Consider the following 18,607-nt stretch of genomic DNA (forward strand, 5'->3'; position numbering starts at 1 on the left):
GTCTCTGCGCAGCCGGCGCTGGGTCCAGCCTCCACGCGGTCTTGGCGATGCAGGGTCCCCCTGCGCCCTCCCCGGCCCCAGGGCCCAGCTCCCCCCGGGGCTCCCCGCGCGGCTCCCCGGGGCTCTTCAGGAAGCTCCTGGTGAACCAGAGCATCCGCCTGCAGCGACGCTTCACCGTGGCCCATCCGCTGTGGTGAGGCGAGACAGTGGGCCTCGCAGGGGTCATCGGAACCGCCGGGCTGGAGGTGGGAAGGGCAGAGTCAAGGACAGCTGGGACCAGGTTAGGGGTCAGGGCCTAAAAGCTCTGCCCCTCTTCCCTTTCTCGGTATCTTTCTCTCCCTGCCCTATCTCTGTCTCTTATAGTTGGTGACTGTTTCTCTCTCTCCATCTCTGTTTCCCTCCACCCGCCTCCTGGACACGTGCCCAAGGGACCAGCCGTCTGTCCCTTTCCAGCTGTGCGTCCTGGAGCAGGACGGGCTGAGGCTCACGTCCCCTTCTGACTCTTGCCAACCCAGGACAGGCGAGCTGAGCGTCCCGGCGGTAGTAGAGGGGGGAGGGTCACTCCTCCCCTCGGTCTGCCCCCACCATCTGTCCCGGCGCCAGCAACGGATGGCCCGGTGGTCTCACACTAAGCCCTCGGTGTCCGCGGAGGAATACGGGATTTGATGGGGGCCTTTGAGTCGGGGTGTTCGCGGTGTAAGAGGGTTTGTTGCAAGTTCCAAGCTTGTGAGCTGACCCGCGCTGAGCTCGGCTCTGTGCAGCCCCAGTTGGTTGAGTCCTCCAAAGATTCGTTCCATCGCTCTGGGTTCGAATTCTGACGCTTCAAGAAGTGACTATGACTTCCGCGGTCGCGGGGGCGAGGCTGGGATTGGAGGTGGGGCTGGTGGGCGCCGACTAGGTCTGGTAGTCGCGCTCAGTTCGCGCCGCTTTTGCATCCACTTGGTAATTTGGCACCTGGTGGCTCAGAGACTAAAGGTCCTTTCTCCAAGGTCGCATGGCCAGTACAGCTGGTGGAGGGGGTGCAGTCGTGATCGTGGTCCCTGATGGCGTCATTTCAGGCCAGGAGTGGGGTCCCAGGTCCGGGAGAGCGCCTCCAGGGTCTACAAAGACGAGTCCCTGCCGAGGGATCAGGAGTGAGCACAAGAGCGTCGAAGACGTCGAGGGCTTGAGGCTGGAAGAGGGCGGGTCTCTCTGAGGGCTCCGTACCTCAGTTTACCTGTCTAGCTGCTGGACAGACATGCAGTTCCCGCAGCCCGGGCCACCTCCTCCCCGCCGCCCCCGTCATGAAACCACCGCCTGACCTCGCCGCTCTCGGCTAAGTTTAGAGCAGAAAGAAAAACAGCTTCCCCCCGCAGCTGGAACACCCCCGGCTCAGCTCTTAACTCTCGATATTCACTACTTGGAGTCGAACCCAGCACGCCGTGGCCTCTCCTGGCCTCAGTTTCTCTATATATCCATAGGCGCGCTTTCCCAGAATCTTTGTTGAGAGAAGAGGGAGCGGAAGGTTGTGGCCAAGCCCTTGCCTCCTCCGAGCACCGGCTTAGGGCTTCCACCCTAGCCCGCCCCCAGGAACGTCTCTCCGGGAGTCACAGCGCCCACTCCAAGGCCTGGGAAGTGCGAAGAAGCCCCGCCCCGGGGGACGTGACCAAGCGGGAACTCAGAACCTCTGGACTTAAAGGCTTCTTCAGGAGCCGCGGATCCCGAACAAACCAAGAGCGATCGAACATAGCCGAACACGCCCGAACCTACCCGAGTAAGGCCGGACTAAGCCGAACATGTCCGACCTGGTCCGAGCACCCCGCCGGACTTTCTTGAAAACCTAGTACGGCCAGACAGAGCCGAACGCGCCCGAACGTGTCTGAACCCACCCGAGCGCGGTCGGATGTAGCCGAATTCTACCGGACTCACCCGACGGAACTCCGCTGGAAGAAGCCCAACACTGTGTGATCACACCCAACTTCGGCAAACCCCGCTGTGCTTGACCGAGCTGGACCGAAGCCAGCTGAACTGGACAGAATCCTGCCGAATTCCCCACTCCCAACCCTGTTCAGAGCCTTCGGGCAGGCTCCAGTCCCAGCCTGTGGACTCGGATGGGGTGACCTGGCAGGGGACCAGGTGGACACTGGCCCTTGGCCAGCAGTCCCATGTCTAGGGGTGGCCCCTGGGGTCTTCCTGTTTCGCTTCTCCTGCTTGCTCCCTTTTCAAAAGCCTGTGACCCACTTGCAGCCCTGGTGGCAAACTCCCTCTCCTGCACTTCTAGCACCCTCCCCCGTCTCTGACTTCTGACTCCAAAGGGGAGATGGGTTGATCCTCTCTTATCCCGTCAGGGTGTTGTTAGAAGGAGAGAAGGGGCTGAGAGATGGAAGGGAGGACTGAGGATTGCCTAGAACAGGAGGAGAATGGTAGTCCGGGCGGAGGGTATATCCTGTGCAAAGGCCCTGAGGTGGAAGAGAACAGGCATAGCGTTCGGGACCCAAATAAAGAAGGTTAGGGCTCAGCGGGCTGGAAGCGTGGTTGATGAGACTGGGGCGGGGCCGTGTGGACTGAGGGTGGGGACCTGGATCTGGGGGAGATGACAGTGATCCAGCAGGTAGCCAAAGCTGGCTGGGGGTTGGCCCTCTCCTGGGGCTGGGAGCCTTGGTATGTGCCGGGTTTAGGACCCAGGTCCCCTCCCAAGAGGAGAGCCCAAGAAGTCGTTTCCAATCCCTGTGAACTTGCCCTGTGACCTGAACCTCAGTTTACCCCTTAGAAATATGGGTGCCCAGGGAGCTCCCGCTGTGGCACAGTGGCCTAAGGACTGACTGCAGCTTCTCCTGTTGCTGTGAAGTTGTGGGTTTGATCCCTGGCCCAGCACAGTGGGTTAAAGATCCCACGTTGTGGCAACTGTGGTCTCAGCAGCTGTGGCTAGGATTCAGTCCCTGGCTGGGGAACTTCCATATGCCCATGGGTGCAGCTGAAAAAGAAAAAAAAAAAAAAAAAGGGAAAGAAATATGGGGGCCTAGTCATTCTCCTCAGGTGCTTGCTTGTAGTTCCCTAAAACTGCCCTCTGGGATGAGATCTACCACACCCATATTAGAAACAGGGTGGTTGATATCCACAGAAAAGCTGAGACCTACCCATGGTCACACAGCCTCTTGGAGATAGATCTAAAACTCAAGTCCTGAAGTCGAGATTAGTAGTTCCAGTAGAAAAGGCTCTGGGTACAGAGGTGGAGATGGAGGCGGTGAAGGGCGTGGCTCCCTGAGTGGGGGGTGTGGCTGTGGGACAGATGGACCATTTGGTGGCTATTCCTGCCCAGCTCTCTCTGTGGCCCCAGGGAGGATGTTACAAAACAGATATAGTCCATATCTTGGCATCCACATGCCAGGATCCACGACTCTGACTCTGCATCTTTGCCTCCAGCTTTGACCTGGAAAATGGGCTCCCTTGTGGGAGAAGCACCCTGGATCCTCAGGCCGGGTCTGGCCTTGGCAGAATCGTCCACTCTGCCCAGCACAGCCAGAGGCGGGAGTCCTTCCTGTACCGCTCAGACAGTGACTACGACCTGTCTTCCAAGACCCTGTCCCGGAACTCTTCCGCGGCTAGTGACCTGTGAGTCTGGCGTGAAGCTGGTGGGATAATACCTCCTTGTACCTTCTTCCATCCTTCATTCCCCCACTCAGTACACCTCCTTCAAGTGACCATTTGAACTGGGCTTTGAAGTTTACATAGGAGTTTGCCAGGCAGCTCACTTATTCAGTCAAGAATACAGAGAATGATATTTCTGTGACCCTCTGTGTTTGACTTTGGGCCGGGGTTGGATGGCAATCCAGAAACATTAAAACCAATCAACAGCAACTGAACAGACACCTTGATTTGAGCTCCCTTGTAGTCATAATTTCCTGCCTCTACTAAGACTCCTGTTTCCTCCTGGGACTCAGGTTCTCTATTTGTGAGATAGGGATAAAGTGAGTGATTGGTCAGAGGGACTATGGCGGCTTTCAGAGAAGAGTCGGGTGAGGAGAGCCCAGGAACTACCAGGGGGATACCCAAAGGAGGTGTCAGGACAAGAGGACGCGCTCAGCTGAGGGCGCAGTGTGGGTAAAAGCTGGAAGATAGGAATGCGTGGGAGGGCTCCTCCTGACCACCCTTCTATGTCTGGTCTACCCGCAGACACGGAGAAGACCTGATTGTGACGCCCTTTGCCCAAGTGGGTGCCCACCCCTTCCTTCTCCTGTGTGCCTAGCGGGCAGAGCGGAGCCCTCCTTTCCAGTGCTGACCAGCCCGCTCCCGACAGGTCCTGGCCAGTCTGCGGACGGTTCGGAGCAATGTTGCGGCCCTTGCCCACCTGCAAGGTGGTGGGACAGCCAAGTACGCAGAGGGAGGGGATGGGGCGGGGCCTTGCGGAGAGAGGCGGGTCCGAGAACTGGAGAGGGCAGCGCAGGGCTTGTGAAAGAGAAGGGCAGAGCCTGCCGGAGAGGGGCGGGATCAGAAGACAAGGCGGGAGTTCCCGTCGTGGCTCAGTGGTTAACGAATCCGACTAGGAACCATGAGGTTGCGGGTTCGGTCCCTGCCCTTGCTCAGTGGGTTAACGATCCGGCGTTGCCGTGAGCTGTGGTGTAGGTTGCAGACGCGGCTCGGATCCTGCGTTGCTGTGGCTCTGGCGTAGGCTGGTGGCTACAACTCCGATTGGACCCCTAGCCTGGGAACCTCCATATAACCTCCATATGCCTCCAAATAGCAAAAAAGACAAAAAAAAAAGGCAAGGCGGGCCAAGCAGAGGCGGGCAAGGGCGGAAAGAGCTCAGCAGGCAACTCGCAGGGAGGGGACGCGGCAGAAGGCGGAGGGCTTGGGGGCGGGGCCATATGGATGGGGCGGGCCACTCCTGAGCGGACTGTACTGCAGGCAGGCATGCGTCGGGAACACCCCGTCTGGCAGTCAGCCCCCTCCACCAACAGGTAATGCTCTTGCTCCAATCCCCTCCTTCTACTGTGGGACAGCTGTGAACTTCCTCTCTAGGGCGACCGCCTCAGCTCATGAATCCTGAGGTGGTGCTGATTGTAAACCACTCCCCTTCCCCGTCCCCCAAATACCCTTGGTGATGAAGAGATCCTGGGGTCCTGAGTGGCCTCCTGGGAAAGGCTCCAGGATCCAGATGCAGAAATGGGAGCAGGAGGGGCGCTGGGTGACCACGTGGGGGTGGGGCAGGACCCTGACCAGCTTGGCCCCCAGAGGACACTGGGCAGAAGCTGGCTTTGGAGACACTGGATGAGCTGGACTGGTGTCTGGATCAGCTGGAGACACTGCAGACGCGGCACTCGGTGGGGGAGATGGCCTCCAACAAGGTGAGGAGGGCGGGAACACTGAGATCACTTGCCTCTGTCCACAGTGCCCCCATCTTCACTGTTCTCACCTTCCCCGGCAGTTCAAGCGGATGCTGAACCGGGAGTTGACTCACCTGTCTGAAACCAGCCGCTCTGGGAACCAGGTGTCCGAGTACATATCCCAGACCTTCCTGGGTGAGCTGTGGTGGGTCGCTGCTTAGGTCACACTGTAGAGATAGGAAGATGGAGGAGAAAGAAAGACTTCTACTATAGACCACAACAGGGAAAGACAGAACCGGACATGGACACCCCTAGCCCCATGGGGCAGGGCTGGACCAGAGGGAAGAACAGAAGGAACTTCCAGGAAGAGGGGGACATTGAAGTTAGGATTTTGAAGCATGAGTAGAAGCTTACCAAGGAGGAGCTGGAGGGAATCGGCTGCATCTCCAGCCTTGGAGATGGAAAGGACTTTTTTTTTTTTTTTTGGTCTTTTTAGGGCTGCACCCGCGGCATATGGAGGTTCCCAGGCTAGGGGGTCTAAGTGGAGCTGTAGCCACGGGTCTACACCACAGCCACAGCAAAGTCAGATCCAAGCCGCGTCTGCAATCTACACCACAGCTCACGGCAATGCTGGATCCTTAGCCCACTGAGCAAGGCCAGGGATCGAACACACAACCTCATGGTTTCTAGTTGGATTCATTTCTGCTGCACCATGGGAACTCCAAGGAAAAGACATTTGACTGGGGAAAAATAGTAAGTTACAGGTGCCCAATTGGCCATGTCCAACAGAAGGGGTCACTGAGGTCAGCCTTGAACAGAGAAGAAGGGTAACTATAGGCCAGATAGCACTTGACTCTGGGATTACATTGGTCAGGGTAAAAAGGATATTGGTTGATCTCGAGACTTGGCAAGGTGTGGTACCTGAGGCCAAGCAGGCCAACCCTAGCAGGTGAATCAGCTTCTCTGAGCCCTACTCTGCTCCATCCACAGACCAGCAGACTGAGGTGGAGTTGCCCAGGGTGACCTTCACAGAGCCCCCAAGGCCCATGTCTCAGATCAGCGGTCTGCATGGTGTCCCCCACAGTCCCAGCATTTCTGCAGCCACCGTCCCAAGCTTTGGGGTCCAGACGGACCAGGAAGGGCAACTGGCCAAGGTGGGTTTCCAATGGGAGTGCTGAAACCCAGATTTGAGTCCTGACTCTGTGTGAATACCCTATCTCGGGCCTCAGTTTGCCCATCTGTATTGTGCCTAGGTGGGGCTCAATGTAGGATCTGAGGCCTGGGGAGGAGGTTCCAGAGTCTGGGGAAGCTAAGCTGGAGTTAAGCTCTAATCCTTCACATTTCAGGAGCTGGAAGACACCAACAAATGGGGGCTTGATGTGTTCAAGGTGGCGGAACTAAGTGGTAACCGGCCCCTCACAGCCATCACATTCAACATCTTTCAGGTACCTCTCCTGCCCTTGGCTTCCTACCTCAGGATCTCAGGGGACACAGATTCTTCAAATATTCCCTAGCATCCCTGAATGAGGTCATTTGAGCAGGGCGTTAAAGGACAAATAGGAGTTCAATAGGTTTATTTATTTATTTTATATTCTTTTCTTATTTATTTATTTATTTATTTTGTCTTCTTGTCTTTTCTAGGCCCACACCTGTGGCATATGAAGTTTCCAGGGCCAGGGGTCTAATAAGAGCTATAGCCGCCGACCTACGCCAAAGCCACAGCAACACCAGATCTGAGCCACGTCTGCAACCTACACCACAGCTGATGGCAAGGCTGGATCCTTAACCCACTGAGCAAGGCCAGGGAATGAACCCGCAACCTCATGGTTCCTAGTCAGATTCATTAACCACTGTGCCATGACGGGAACTCCTTTTTCATTTTTTTAAAAATTTTTTATTATAGTTGATTTACAATGTTCTGTTAAGGAGTTCGGTAAGTTTAAAAGGTCTTTGCTGATTGTCAACAAGTCTCAGCCTTGGGCCAGGCCTGAAGAGACCCAGTTTGGAGGGAACAACTGTGGGATCAGGGATGAACCAGAGGGGAAGGACAAAGACTGAAGGAGGTCAGAGGGAGATCAGGGAGGGCGTTCTGAAAGAGGAGGCACTTGAGAGATGGATAGGGATTCAGAAGGAGAAAAGGCATAGGAACAGTGTGTGCCGCCACCCAGAGGCCGAGACCCTGACGGGGGGTGCGTCTGTAATGGACCAGGAGCGGGACCTGCTCAAGAAATTTCAGATCCCAGCAGAAACGCTTGTCACCTACCTACTGACACTGGAGGGTCACTACCACAATGACGTGGCCTACCACAACAGCCTACATGCCGCCGACGTGGCCCAGTCCACACATGTGCTGCTGGGCACACCTGCACTTGAGGTAGGGCCCTACAGCTACAAGCTATCCTGGTGGGTGCAGGGCACAGAGAACCTGCCCCTCACTTCTTATGCTCCGTGCCCACTCAGGCCGTGTTCACAGACCTGGAAGTCCTGGCTGCCATCTTTGCAAGCGCCATCCATGATGTGGACCATCCTGGGGTCTCCAATCAGTTTCTCATTAACACCAGTGAGTTAGAGGGCTGGGTCCAGCCACCACCTGTCAATAAAGTGACCTTAGGTAGTCCCATCCCTGTTCTGAGTCTCCCTGTTTGTGAAATAGCTGCCACACTCTTCCCTCCCTAAGGTGCTCAGAGCAGGTCCAGGTACACACAGTAAAAACTCAATAAATGAGAGAATAAAAAAAAAAAATGCAACCAAGATGGTCTTGGCCCACTGAGATTTTTTTTTTATTTTTAATTAAAAAAATTTTTCTTTGTCTTTTGAGGGCCACACCCACAGCATATGAAGGTTCTCAGGCTAGGGGTCTAATTGGAGCTGTAGCCACTGGCCTACACCACAGCCGCAGCAACACGGGATCCAAGCCGTGTCGACGACCTACACCACAGCTCATGGCAACACCGGATCTTTAACCCACTGAGTAAGGCCAGGAATCAAAACTGAATCCTCATGGATGCTAGTCAGATTCGTTTCCACTGAGCCATGACAGGAACTCCTGGGCCCACCGAAAATTTAAAGTTATGATCCTTTGAGGTGTCAGAAAAACAGCCAACATGTAATTATTGGGCAACTCTTATATACATCCCTAGAGAGCTAGAGATAAGAGTAGGCCCTCTTTTGAGGATCCAGGAGCTGATAAGACACAGACTTATTAGTTCATTCAACCAGCACTGTGTCCTGCCATGCCAAGTCCCCCAGGCAGTTGCCATTCTTGAGGAGGTAGAGCTGAACACAGATGCCCCCCAGCCCTATAGAGTTAGAGCAGAGCCACTGAGAGAGACAGATTCCTAGAAGGCTTCCTGGAGGAGGGGGCATTAGAATTGGGGCTTCAGTGCATGAGTAGGAGTTTGCCAAGAATTCACAAAATTGGCCTTTGGGTGGAGCAGATTGGGTGGGCAGGTCTTGAGGCTTTCCACTTCCCCCACAGACTCAGAACTTGCTCTTATGTACAATGATGCCTCCGTGTTGGAGAACCACCACCTGGCTGTGGGCTTTAAGTTGCTGCAGGTAGAGAACTGTGACATCTTCCAGAACCTCAGTACCAAGCAGCGGCTAAGTCTGCGCAGGATGGTCATCGACATGGTGAGACCACAGCGATGGATGGGGTGGGGCAATCCTGGCCTGCCTGGGGGATCAGTTGAACCAGGGCATGTCACTATTCAGAGCCTGAGCTTCCTGATCTGTAAAATAGGGCGATGACTGGAGTTCCCGTCTTGGCTCAGCGGAAATGAATCTGACTAGCACCCATGAGGATGCAGGTTCGATCTCTGGCCTCAGTGGGTTAAGGATCCAGTGTTGCCTTGAGCTGTAGTGTAGGTCACAGACATGGCTAGGATCCTGTGTCGCTGTGTCTGTGGTATAGGCCAGCAGCTGTAGCTCTGATTGGACCCCTAGCCTGGGAACCTCTATAGGCTGCAGGTGCGGCCCTAAAAAGACAAAAGAAAAAAAAAATGGGGCAATGACCGCCCAAGCCCTAAGTGGGGGTGACTGGATCCTTGGTCAGGCCATCATGTCCTGGATGTAATTCACATGTGAGTGTTGTGGAAAGTGTTTCTGGGGTTTCAAGTGCAAGTTTTTCTGAGCCTTAATTCTGGGCATTTGATACTTCTCAAGTTAGGAGACATCATAAACATAGGTTTTAGGGTCTTGTGCCTCATTCATTCATTTAACAAGCATTTATTGAGCACCTATTGTGTGTTTGTTCTGTGCCAATGGCCATTAGAGTTCTGGTCTTTTTTTTTTTTTTAGGGCTGCAGGTGTGCCCTATGGACGTTCCCAGGCTAGGGGTCTTATTGGAGCTGTAGGAGTTCCTGTCTTGGTGCAGTGGTTAACGAATCCGACTAGGAACCATGAGGTCACGGGTTCAATCCCTGCCCTTGCTCAGGTTAAGGATCTGGTGTTGCCGTGAGCTGTGGTGTAGGTTGCAGACGCGGCTCGAATCCAGCGTTGCTGTGGCTCTGGCGTAGGCCGGTGGCTACAGCTCTGATTCAACCCCTAGCCTGGGAATATCCATATGCTGTGGGAGCGGCCCTAGAAAAAGGCAGAGACAAAAAAAAAAAAAAAATTATTGGAGCTGCAACTGCTGGCCTGTGCCACAGCCAGAGCAACAGACAGATCTGAGCGTCATCTGCAACCTACACCACAGCTCACAGCAACGCTGGATCCTTAACCCACTGATCGAGGCCAGGGATTGAACCCTTGTCCTCATGGATATTAGTCGGGTTTGTAACCTGCTGTGCCACAATGGGAACTCCGAGTTCTGGTCTTTCTGAAACTCACAGTCAGTGGGGAGTTGACATATCGGTGAGAGCCATGATTGGACATCCATAGACAGAGGTATGAAGGGGACCTGTAGGCAGAGCTCTAAGGGGGGAGTATGCTCAAAGTTGGGGAGGGCTTCCTCAGGAGGAAACACTGAAGCAGGGGCCTTCGGGGTTTGGAGGATCATGGGGTGGGGAGGAGTGTTCCCTACAGAGGGAACAGTATGTGGGGAGGGCTCAGAGGAAACCAAGGCTCCAAGTGAAGAGGAACTAAAAAGTTTGGTGAGGCAAGGAGTTCCCTGGTGGCTCAGCATTAAGGATTCAGTGTTGTCGCTGCTGTGGGATGAATTCAATCCCTGGCCCAAGGAACTTTTGCATGCTGTGGGCATGGCCAAAAGAATAAAAATAGTTTGGTTCAGAAGATTTGGAGCTTTGGACCATGGGCACCCCCAGCAGGAGCATCATTTGGGCCGGGAGGTATGGGGAGAAATTTTGAGACTTCTGCCTGATACTCAAAAAAGCCTGTGGGGGAGTTCCTGCTGTGGCTCAGAGGAGACAAACCGGACTAGTATCCATGAAGATGTGGGTTCAATCCCTGGCCTCACTCAGTGGGTTAAGGATCCAGCATTGCTGTGAGCTGTGGTGTAGGTTGCAGACTCAGCTCGGATCTTGCCTGCCTGTAGGGTAGGCTGGCAGCTACAGCTCCAATTTGACCCCTAGCCTGGGACCTTCCACATGCTGTGGGCTGCCATGGGTGTGCCATGCCATTCCTGGGCAGGGACCACATGAGTCTAGCTCAGTGACTTTTATTTATTTATTTATTTATTTAATTTATTTATTTTTGGCCACCTTGTGGCATATGGAGTTCCAGGGCCAGGGATCGGATCTGAGCTACAGTTGCAACCTACACCACCGCTGCAGCAGTGCCCGATCCTTTAACCCACTTTGCTGGGCTGGAGATTGAACCACTGCTGATCCCTTTATGCCACAAGGAGAACTCCAGCTCAGTGACTTTGAAACAGCTGGGCTCAGGCTGAACATCCCTCCCAAGGGCAGCCACAGGGAGGTTTGGAGAGCACCAAGTTGGGTCCCTCGTTGCTTCAAGTCCACTTGTGGCTCCCATAACCCTATACCCTACTCCTCTGTGAGGCCCTCACCGCCCTTGTCACCCTCACTTGCTCCAGCCTTAACCATCTCCTCCATGTTCCTCAGCTTATTCAGCCTCAGGGCCTTTGCACCTGCTGTGTCATCTGCTGGGCCTCTCTGCTGCCCTCAGGCACAACCCCCCTCAGCCCCCAGGTTTTCTCTCCCTCCCCCATGCCCTGTCTCACATGTAGATGTGCCCCACAAGCCTGACAACCTTGGAGAAGGGTCTATTGACTCAGCCTCTTTTGTGAGGTGAGAATCTTGTTACATCCCCTCACCCCCATTTAAATTTTTTTTCTTTTTCTTTTTCTTTTTTAGGGCTGCACCTGTGGCATATGGAAGTTCCCAGGCTAGGGGTCAAATCGGAGCTGTAGCTCCTGGCCTTGTGCCACAGCCACAGCAATGCCAGATCTGAGCCTCACCCGCAATCTACACCATAGCTCATAGCCATGCTGGATCCTTAACCCACTGAACGAGGGCAGGGATTGATCCTGCATCCTCGTGGATACTAGTCAGGTTCTTAACCCACTGAGGCACAACGGGAACGCCCACATCCCCCTATTTGACAGATGAGGACACTGAGGCTCAGAGGGCTGAGGGTCCAAGGGTAGCATCTGGGGGTGGGGTGGGGTGGGGAGGGAGGGATGGGGCAAGCACTACCTCCATTCCTGACATCCTCCCTCGCTTGTCTCCAGGTGCTGGCCACGGACATGTCCAAACACATGAATCTCCTGGCTGACCTCAAGACTATGGTGGAGACCAAGAAGGTGACGAGCCTTGGTGTCCTGCTGCTAGACAACTACTCTGACCGCATCCAGGTATGTGGCTGGGCCAGCCCTGGGGCCTTGGTTTCCAATGGCTCTCATTTAGCTGCACTTATGAAGCACCAACTTGAAGAAATGGAGGCACTTCCACTCATGTGCCTGTGCCTTGGCCACTACTCCCCCTCCCGGGCCTCAGTCTCCTCACCTGCAAGATGGGTGTGTCGGAGTTCCCGTCATGGCTTAGTGGTTAACGAATCTGACTAGGAACCATGAGGTTTCGAGTTAGATCCCTGACCTTGCTCAGTGGGTTAAGGATCCCACATGGCTGTGGCTGTGGTGTAGGCCAGCGGCTACAGCTCCGATTAGACCCCTAGCCTGGGAACCTCCATGTGCTGCGGGAGTGGCCCTAGAAAAGGCAAAAGGACAAAAAAAAAAAAAAAACCCAAAAAACAAACAAACAAAAAACCCCAAAAGATGGGTGTGTCCATGACGCCAGCCCAAGGCAGGCAGGTACCAGTCCTGGGGGTGGCCTGGCCTGAGCCCTCCCGAGCCTCTGTCTCACTAGGTCTTGCAGAGCCTGGTGCACTGTGCCGACCTCAGCAACCCCACCAAGCCGCTGCCGCTGTACCGCCAGTGGACAGACCGTATCATGGCCGAGTTCTTCCAGCAGGGTGACCGTGAGCGCGATTCAGGCCTGGATATCAGCCCCATGTGTGATAAGCATACAGCCTCCGTGGAGAAGTCCCAGGTCTGAGAGGGACTGAGTCGACCTGGTGGTGGGGGGCACTGTGGAGAGAGGAGGGAAAGGAATGGCCGAGAACCCCACGAGTCCTGGCTTGACTCCTGGCACGCACATGAGGGGATGTGGCCTAAGGGTCTGTACTTAGAGTCAGGCCTGGGATGTATTCCCTTTGGGCTGCTGGAAGAGAGATCTTCACCTGTAGAGTTTCAAGATACCTGTTTTGGGTGACATGGGGTGTCCTACCCGGTCTTCCAGTCTGGGGGACACATTCACCCAGCCCTGAGGCTCAGTCAGGGCTGAGATGGAGAGACAGGCTTAGGGATTGGAGGTGCCTAGAAGGGGCAGGGGAAGCTTCCTAGAGGAGGGGTTATTTGAAGAGGGTTTTGAAGGATGAGTAGGCGGTGGGAAAAAATGGCATTCCTGGCAGAAGGAACAACCTGGGCAAAGCTCTGGAGGCTGGACTTGGTCCAGGTTCCACAGTAACTCACCACACAGCAACTTCTGCCCCCCAACTCTGTATCACTGCACAGGTGGGTTTCATTGACTACATCGCCCACCCACTGTGGGAGACATGGGCTGACCTGGTACACCCAGATGCACAGGACCTGCTGGACACTCTGGAGGACAACCGCGAGTGGTACCAGAGCAAGATCCCCCACAGCCCCCCTGTGGACCCTACCAGCCCCAAGCAAGGTGGCCCTGACAGATTCCAGTTTCACCTGACTCTGGAGGAGGCAGAAGAAGAGGAGGAAGAGGAGGCGGGGGCATTGGATGGGGAGGTCTCGCAGTCAACTGACACTGAGCTCTTGTCCCCCGAAGCCAGTCCAGACCCTGGGGCCCTACACTTGGACGATCAGAGGACCGAGGGCAAGCCGTGCGTGGACCATAAGGGCAATGTGATAGCTGAGACTTTGGGCACCTAGCGGCCCCTAGTGGATGGGCAGACTTTCCAAGAAGAGGTCCCAGGTGGCCCTTGCTTTGCCTTCCCCATTCACTGAGGGAGAAAACTTTTAGTTACAGGCAGGTCTCAGGGTTGAATTAGAGGCACCTGGCTGTGGTCCACTCTGACCCTGGGCTTGGCTGAGAGAGCTCTCCAAGGAGCTGGGCCGGGGGCAGCCTCTTCCAGGGCCCTTGAGTGCTCGCTCCTGGACGTTCAGCCCTGGTGTAGAAAGGGGGTGTTTGCCAGGCCCCTTGTTCTTCTCCAGTGATCACTCTTGAGCCATGTCCATCACTTAATTCTTTCATTCTTTAGTAGATATTTGCTGTGCACCTACTATGTGCCAGGCCTGTGCCTGTTATGTGCCTCTTGGGTAGCCCGACACAAGGAGGGGGAGTCACCTCAAGGAGATGCCCCCCTTCCCCAGACACCTTCATCTTCCAGGCAGCTCATTGTAAGAGAACAGGAATTTGAATGGAGGAATTTGCAGCACCAAAGCTTCATCCAGACCCAATTCTGGCTCTGGAGCTCGGGGGATTGGGGAGGCAGGGCCAAGAAAGACAGGGTTCTGTGTCAGGGACTGCCTCTGAAAACTGATTTAGCCTGTCACCGCTTGTGCTTTGGTTGTTGCTTTGAATCACTGTAGCATTTGTCTTTAGGCCTAAGGATCCTTGTTCTCCCTGGTCCCAGGACCCCCTGCAGTCCCCCTCTTCCCTCTTCTAGAATAGCAACAAAATTACAGAATTCTCCCCCATGGAAGGTCACTCCATCTCCTGATTCTGAGGCTACCACAGGCTCTCCATAGGGAAAAGGAGGCCTCTGACACTTTCTTGCAAGTCACAGCCCCTTCTGGGCCTCAGTTTCTCCTTTATGGCCCCCTCCTGGTACCTGGGTAAACTTGGCTTGGAGGGTGGTGTCTGTGACCTCCGCGAAATATCTTAGCAATTTGGGGCATTCTCTGGGGTTAAATAAACTTTATTACCAAAAATTAGTACCGTGCCCATTTCACAGATGGGGAGACAGGAACGGAGAGGTCCGGTGGCCTAAGGGCTCACGACCCTGGGGTTGGGCGCCCCCTGGTGGCGGGAGGCGCGGAGGGGAGGCGGGAGATTTCTCCTCGCTTTGCCGGAAGTCTCTCCAGCGCAGGGCTTGGTCCAGATCATTCTGACCCTGCGGGCCTGGCACAGAACGATGAGGCGACTCTGCTCAAGTCTCAGGTTCACTTGCGCTTCTGGAGCCCTCAGTATCCCCCACCCTCGCCCCAAGCCTTCCTCCGCACCGGTCCGACGACTTATACATGACACATGTAATCGCAGCAGCCCCCTGGCTCCAAAAACTGCTAGCTTCGTGTCTAAATAATTTCATTAGTAATTCCATTCCACTGAGAATGCATCATCATTATAATTAATGATCAAATTCCACAGAGGGAGAATGAAAGGGCATCTGGATCACGAACTTGGTGCATTTCCTTCCAGACTTTTAAAAGGCAGAGATTTATGGGATTTATATTTATAACATTTTTTATTCTTACCCCTTTACTTGCAAGTAATACATATTTACTGAGGAGAATTTGGAAATGATAGAAACACGTAGAGAAGAAAATAAAATTCTTCTAAAACCTCACCTATAGATCACTTGCCTTCAGCATTTCACCTTATTTCCCTCTGTTTTTTCCCCCATCCATTCATAAGAACATTCATATGTTCCCCTTCAACTTGGGCCACAGATATTCCCCCATCTCCCCATTACTGAATGCATGCTACCAACGCTGGCATTTTAACATTCCAAGCACAGTCCACCTCCAGCCCTTTGCACATGCTGTGCCGGCCACCTGGAATATTTCTCTTCTCCCTCATCCTCACCCTTTGGGCCTCAGCTTAGCATCCCCTCCTCCAGGAAGTCCTTCTTGACTCTCCTCCTCTTACCTGGGCCAGGAATTGAACTGGAGCCACTGCAGTAACCAGAACCACTGATGTGATAATGCCAGATCTTTAAGTGGCTAAGCCACAAGGGAACTCCAGCTTCAACATATCTGTCATCCTCTCTGAGCCTCTGTCATTTCACGGGTAAAATGGGTCCTTGTGAAGATCACAAAATTGTAACAACAGGTAATGTTTAAAGAAAGCATGTCCTGAGCTCTTTCTTCTTTCCATTTCACAGATGTAGAAAATGAGGCCAACAGAAAGGGCAAGTAAGAAGTCACAGGCTCCAGGTCCCTCATTTTCTCCTGTTTAGGGGCCTTCCTGAGGGACATAGTCCTTGCCTTTGTGGCTCACCCTAGTCCCTGAAGAAGGTCTTCAGGGCCCCTGGAAACTTCAAGCCCTTGTGAACTCCTAAGATGATTTTGGGGGCCTCAGTTTGCCTTCTGTTGAGGAACAAAATGCTGCCTGCCCCCACCTCCCTCACAGAGCTGGAGAGGGGCTGTCCCTTGAGCTTGTTAAGTTCCAGCCCCAGGGCCTTGCACCTGCTGTTTCTTCTGTCTGGAGCATTGTTTCCTCACCTCTCCCAGTGGCCAGCTTCTCCTCCTCCTCCTTCAGGTTCCTGCTCAAATGTCACTTGCTCAGAGAGATCTTCCCTAACCTCCATGGCCAAAGTCCCTCCCATCAATCATTCACTTTTTCATTCATCATGTCATAGCATCACAGGCCACCTACTGTGTCCACAGGTATAGTTGCCGAGGACAGCAATCCCTGCCTCTGAGCTCATGGCTGCCTATGGGATAAATAAGTCAACATGATCATTGCTGATGGGGATGTGTCAGGAAGGAGAAACATAGGAGGTGGCAGGGTGAAATGGAAACTTCCAGAGGGAGGTAGGTGTTGATTGGAGAACTAAAGGGGATGAGAGAGCCAGGTACAGGGAGAGCTGGGGAAATAACTCAGGCAGAGGAAAAAGCAGGTGCAAAGGCCCTGAGGCAAGATTTCACTTGGAAGTGACTCACCAAAGGAGAAAGATGAAAAAGGTGGGGAGGTAGTGGTGTGGGACCTGAAAGGGTTTACCGTCCTTCTCCCACCTATCTGTCCCCTGTCACGCAAGGACACCTCTCCTCAAGTCTGCAGCCCCCACTCCTAATTCAACTACCCCTAATTTCAGAGCTTCATTTTTTTTTTTTTTGCCTTTTTGTCTTTTTAGGGCCACACCTGTGGCACATGGAGGTTCCTGGGCTAGGGGTCCAGTCGGAGCTGTAGCCGATAGCCTACGCCAGAGCCACAGCAACTCAGGATCAGAGCCATGTCTGCCACCTACACCACAGCTCATGGCAACGCGAGATCCTTAACTCACTGAGTGAGGCCAGTGATGGAACCGGAGTCCTTACAGATGCTAGTCAGGTTCCTTAACCGCTGAGCCACGAAGGGAACTCCAGAGCTTCATTCTTAACAATGGAGGCCTTCCACTATTTTTATTTTATTTATTTATTTATTTATTTATTTATTTATTTTTTGTCTTTTTGCTATTTCTTGGGCCGCTCCCGCGGCATATGGAGGTTCCCAGGCTAGGGGTTGAATCGGAGCTGTAGCCACCGGCCTACGCCAGAGCCACAGCAACGCAGGATCCGAGCCGCGTCTGCAACCTACACCACAGCTCACGGCAACGCCGGATCGTTAACCCACTGAGCAAGGGCAGGGACCGAACCCGCAACCTCATGGTTCCTAGTCGGATTCGTTAACCACTACGCCACGACGGGAACTCCCACTATTTTTATTTTAAAATACAAATTCCTTTGTGCAGAAGGTGGTACATATTGCTGTGAGTGTTTACCCTTGGGGCGGGGGATAAGTAGGTATTTCCTTGTTCTATCCACGTACAAAGCCCAAAATATGCACTTGGGAAATTAGGGAGCCTAGCGGCCACGTGCGCCCTCACCTCCATCGCGGCCGCGCCCAGAGGCGCCCCTCCCCCCCGCCCCCGCCTCTCCTAGCCCAAAGTGGGAACTCTACTGCTGTCCTCTGGTAGGCGGATATTGCAGGTGGATTTTATATTTATTTACGATGTTTTTTGAAATTTCCTAATTCTCCGTAGTAGGTTTGTGATACTTTCATAGTCAGAGGGAGGGAGAGGAACACAAATGCTACTTTTAGGGAAAAGAAACCCCAACAGATTTCCCAATTACAAGGAGGGCGGGAGGGAGCACTTCCAGGGGGCTGGGGGCGGCTTCTAGGCGCGAGGTTATTCTGGTATCTAGGAGCTTCTGCAGCTGGCGAGCTTTTTATAAACAGAGCAGGCCCCGCCCCTCGTCTCCTGAGGAGGAATCAGGGAGATCAGAATTTTCCTGGGGCCACACGCCTCCTGCCGGGTGTGGGGACCGGAGTTGGCGAGGCAGCGATCGGCAGTGGGGGCCAAGGTCTCCTTCTTCCACCGCCCCCCTTCTCATTTTGACTTTTTCACAAGATTTGGCGGAAAAACGATGGAACATCTTTGACCCCAAACTCCATCTCTGAGTCTCCTTTTGCCAGGAAGGAGGAGGGAGGATTCTTGAGTCTCCGTCTTTTTTTTTTTTTTTGTCTTTTTGTTTTTGTTGTTGTTGCTATTTCTTGGGCCGCTCCCGCGGCATATGGAGGTTCCCAGGCTAGGGGTTGAATCGGAGCTGTAGCCACCGGCCTACGCCAGAGCCACAGCAACGTGGGATCCGAGCCGCGTCTGCAACCTACACCACAGCTCACGGCAACGCCGGATCATTAACCCACTGAGTAAGGGCAGGGACCGAACCCGCAACCTCATGGTTCCTAGTCGGATTCGTTAACCACTGCGCCACGACGGGAACTCCAGTCTCCGTCTTTTAACTCAGGAACCAGGGAGGGGTAAAGCATCTCCGACCCTGCATCTTTATTGTTGGTTTTTGAACCTCGTTCGTATCCTCCCTGTTTCCCACGCCTTTTACTGCAGGCTTTGCGAGTTTGGGGGAC

At 54.0% G+C, this 18,607-nt stretch overlaps 1 protein-coding gene across 1 annotated transcript; it reads left to right on the forward strand.

The window, feature by feature from the left end:
* On the forward strand, nt 1–14,694 carry PDE4C (phosphodiesterase 4C). The gene is made up of 15 exons (XM_047776512.1): nt 1–193; nt 3,403–3,591; nt 4,153–4,189; nt 4,277–4,350; nt 4,885–4,937; nt 5,212–5,324; nt 5,405–5,498; nt 6,294–6,457; nt 6,650–6,748; nt 7,513–7,677; nt 7,764–7,863; nt 8,782–8,936; nt 11,956–12,078; nt 12,590–12,772; nt 13,297–14,694. Exons 1-15 carry the CDS (start codon nt 48–50, stop codon nt 13,687–13,689), a joined length of 2,088 nt encoding a protein of 695 aa, XP_047632468.1. The 5' UTR covers nt 1–47; the 3' UTR covers nt 13,690–14,694.
* The last annotated feature ends 3,913 nt before the right edge of the window (nt 14,695–18,607 follow it).

The sequence above is a fragment of the Phacochoerus africanus genome, chromosome 4 (assembly GCF_016906955.1).
Source record: "Phacochoerus africanus isolate WHEZ1 chromosome 4, ROS_Pafr_v1, whole genome shotgun sequence".
NCBI classification, from domain to species: Eukaryota; Metazoa; Chordata; class Mammalia; order Artiodactyla; family Suidae; genus Phacochoerus; species Phacochoerus africanus.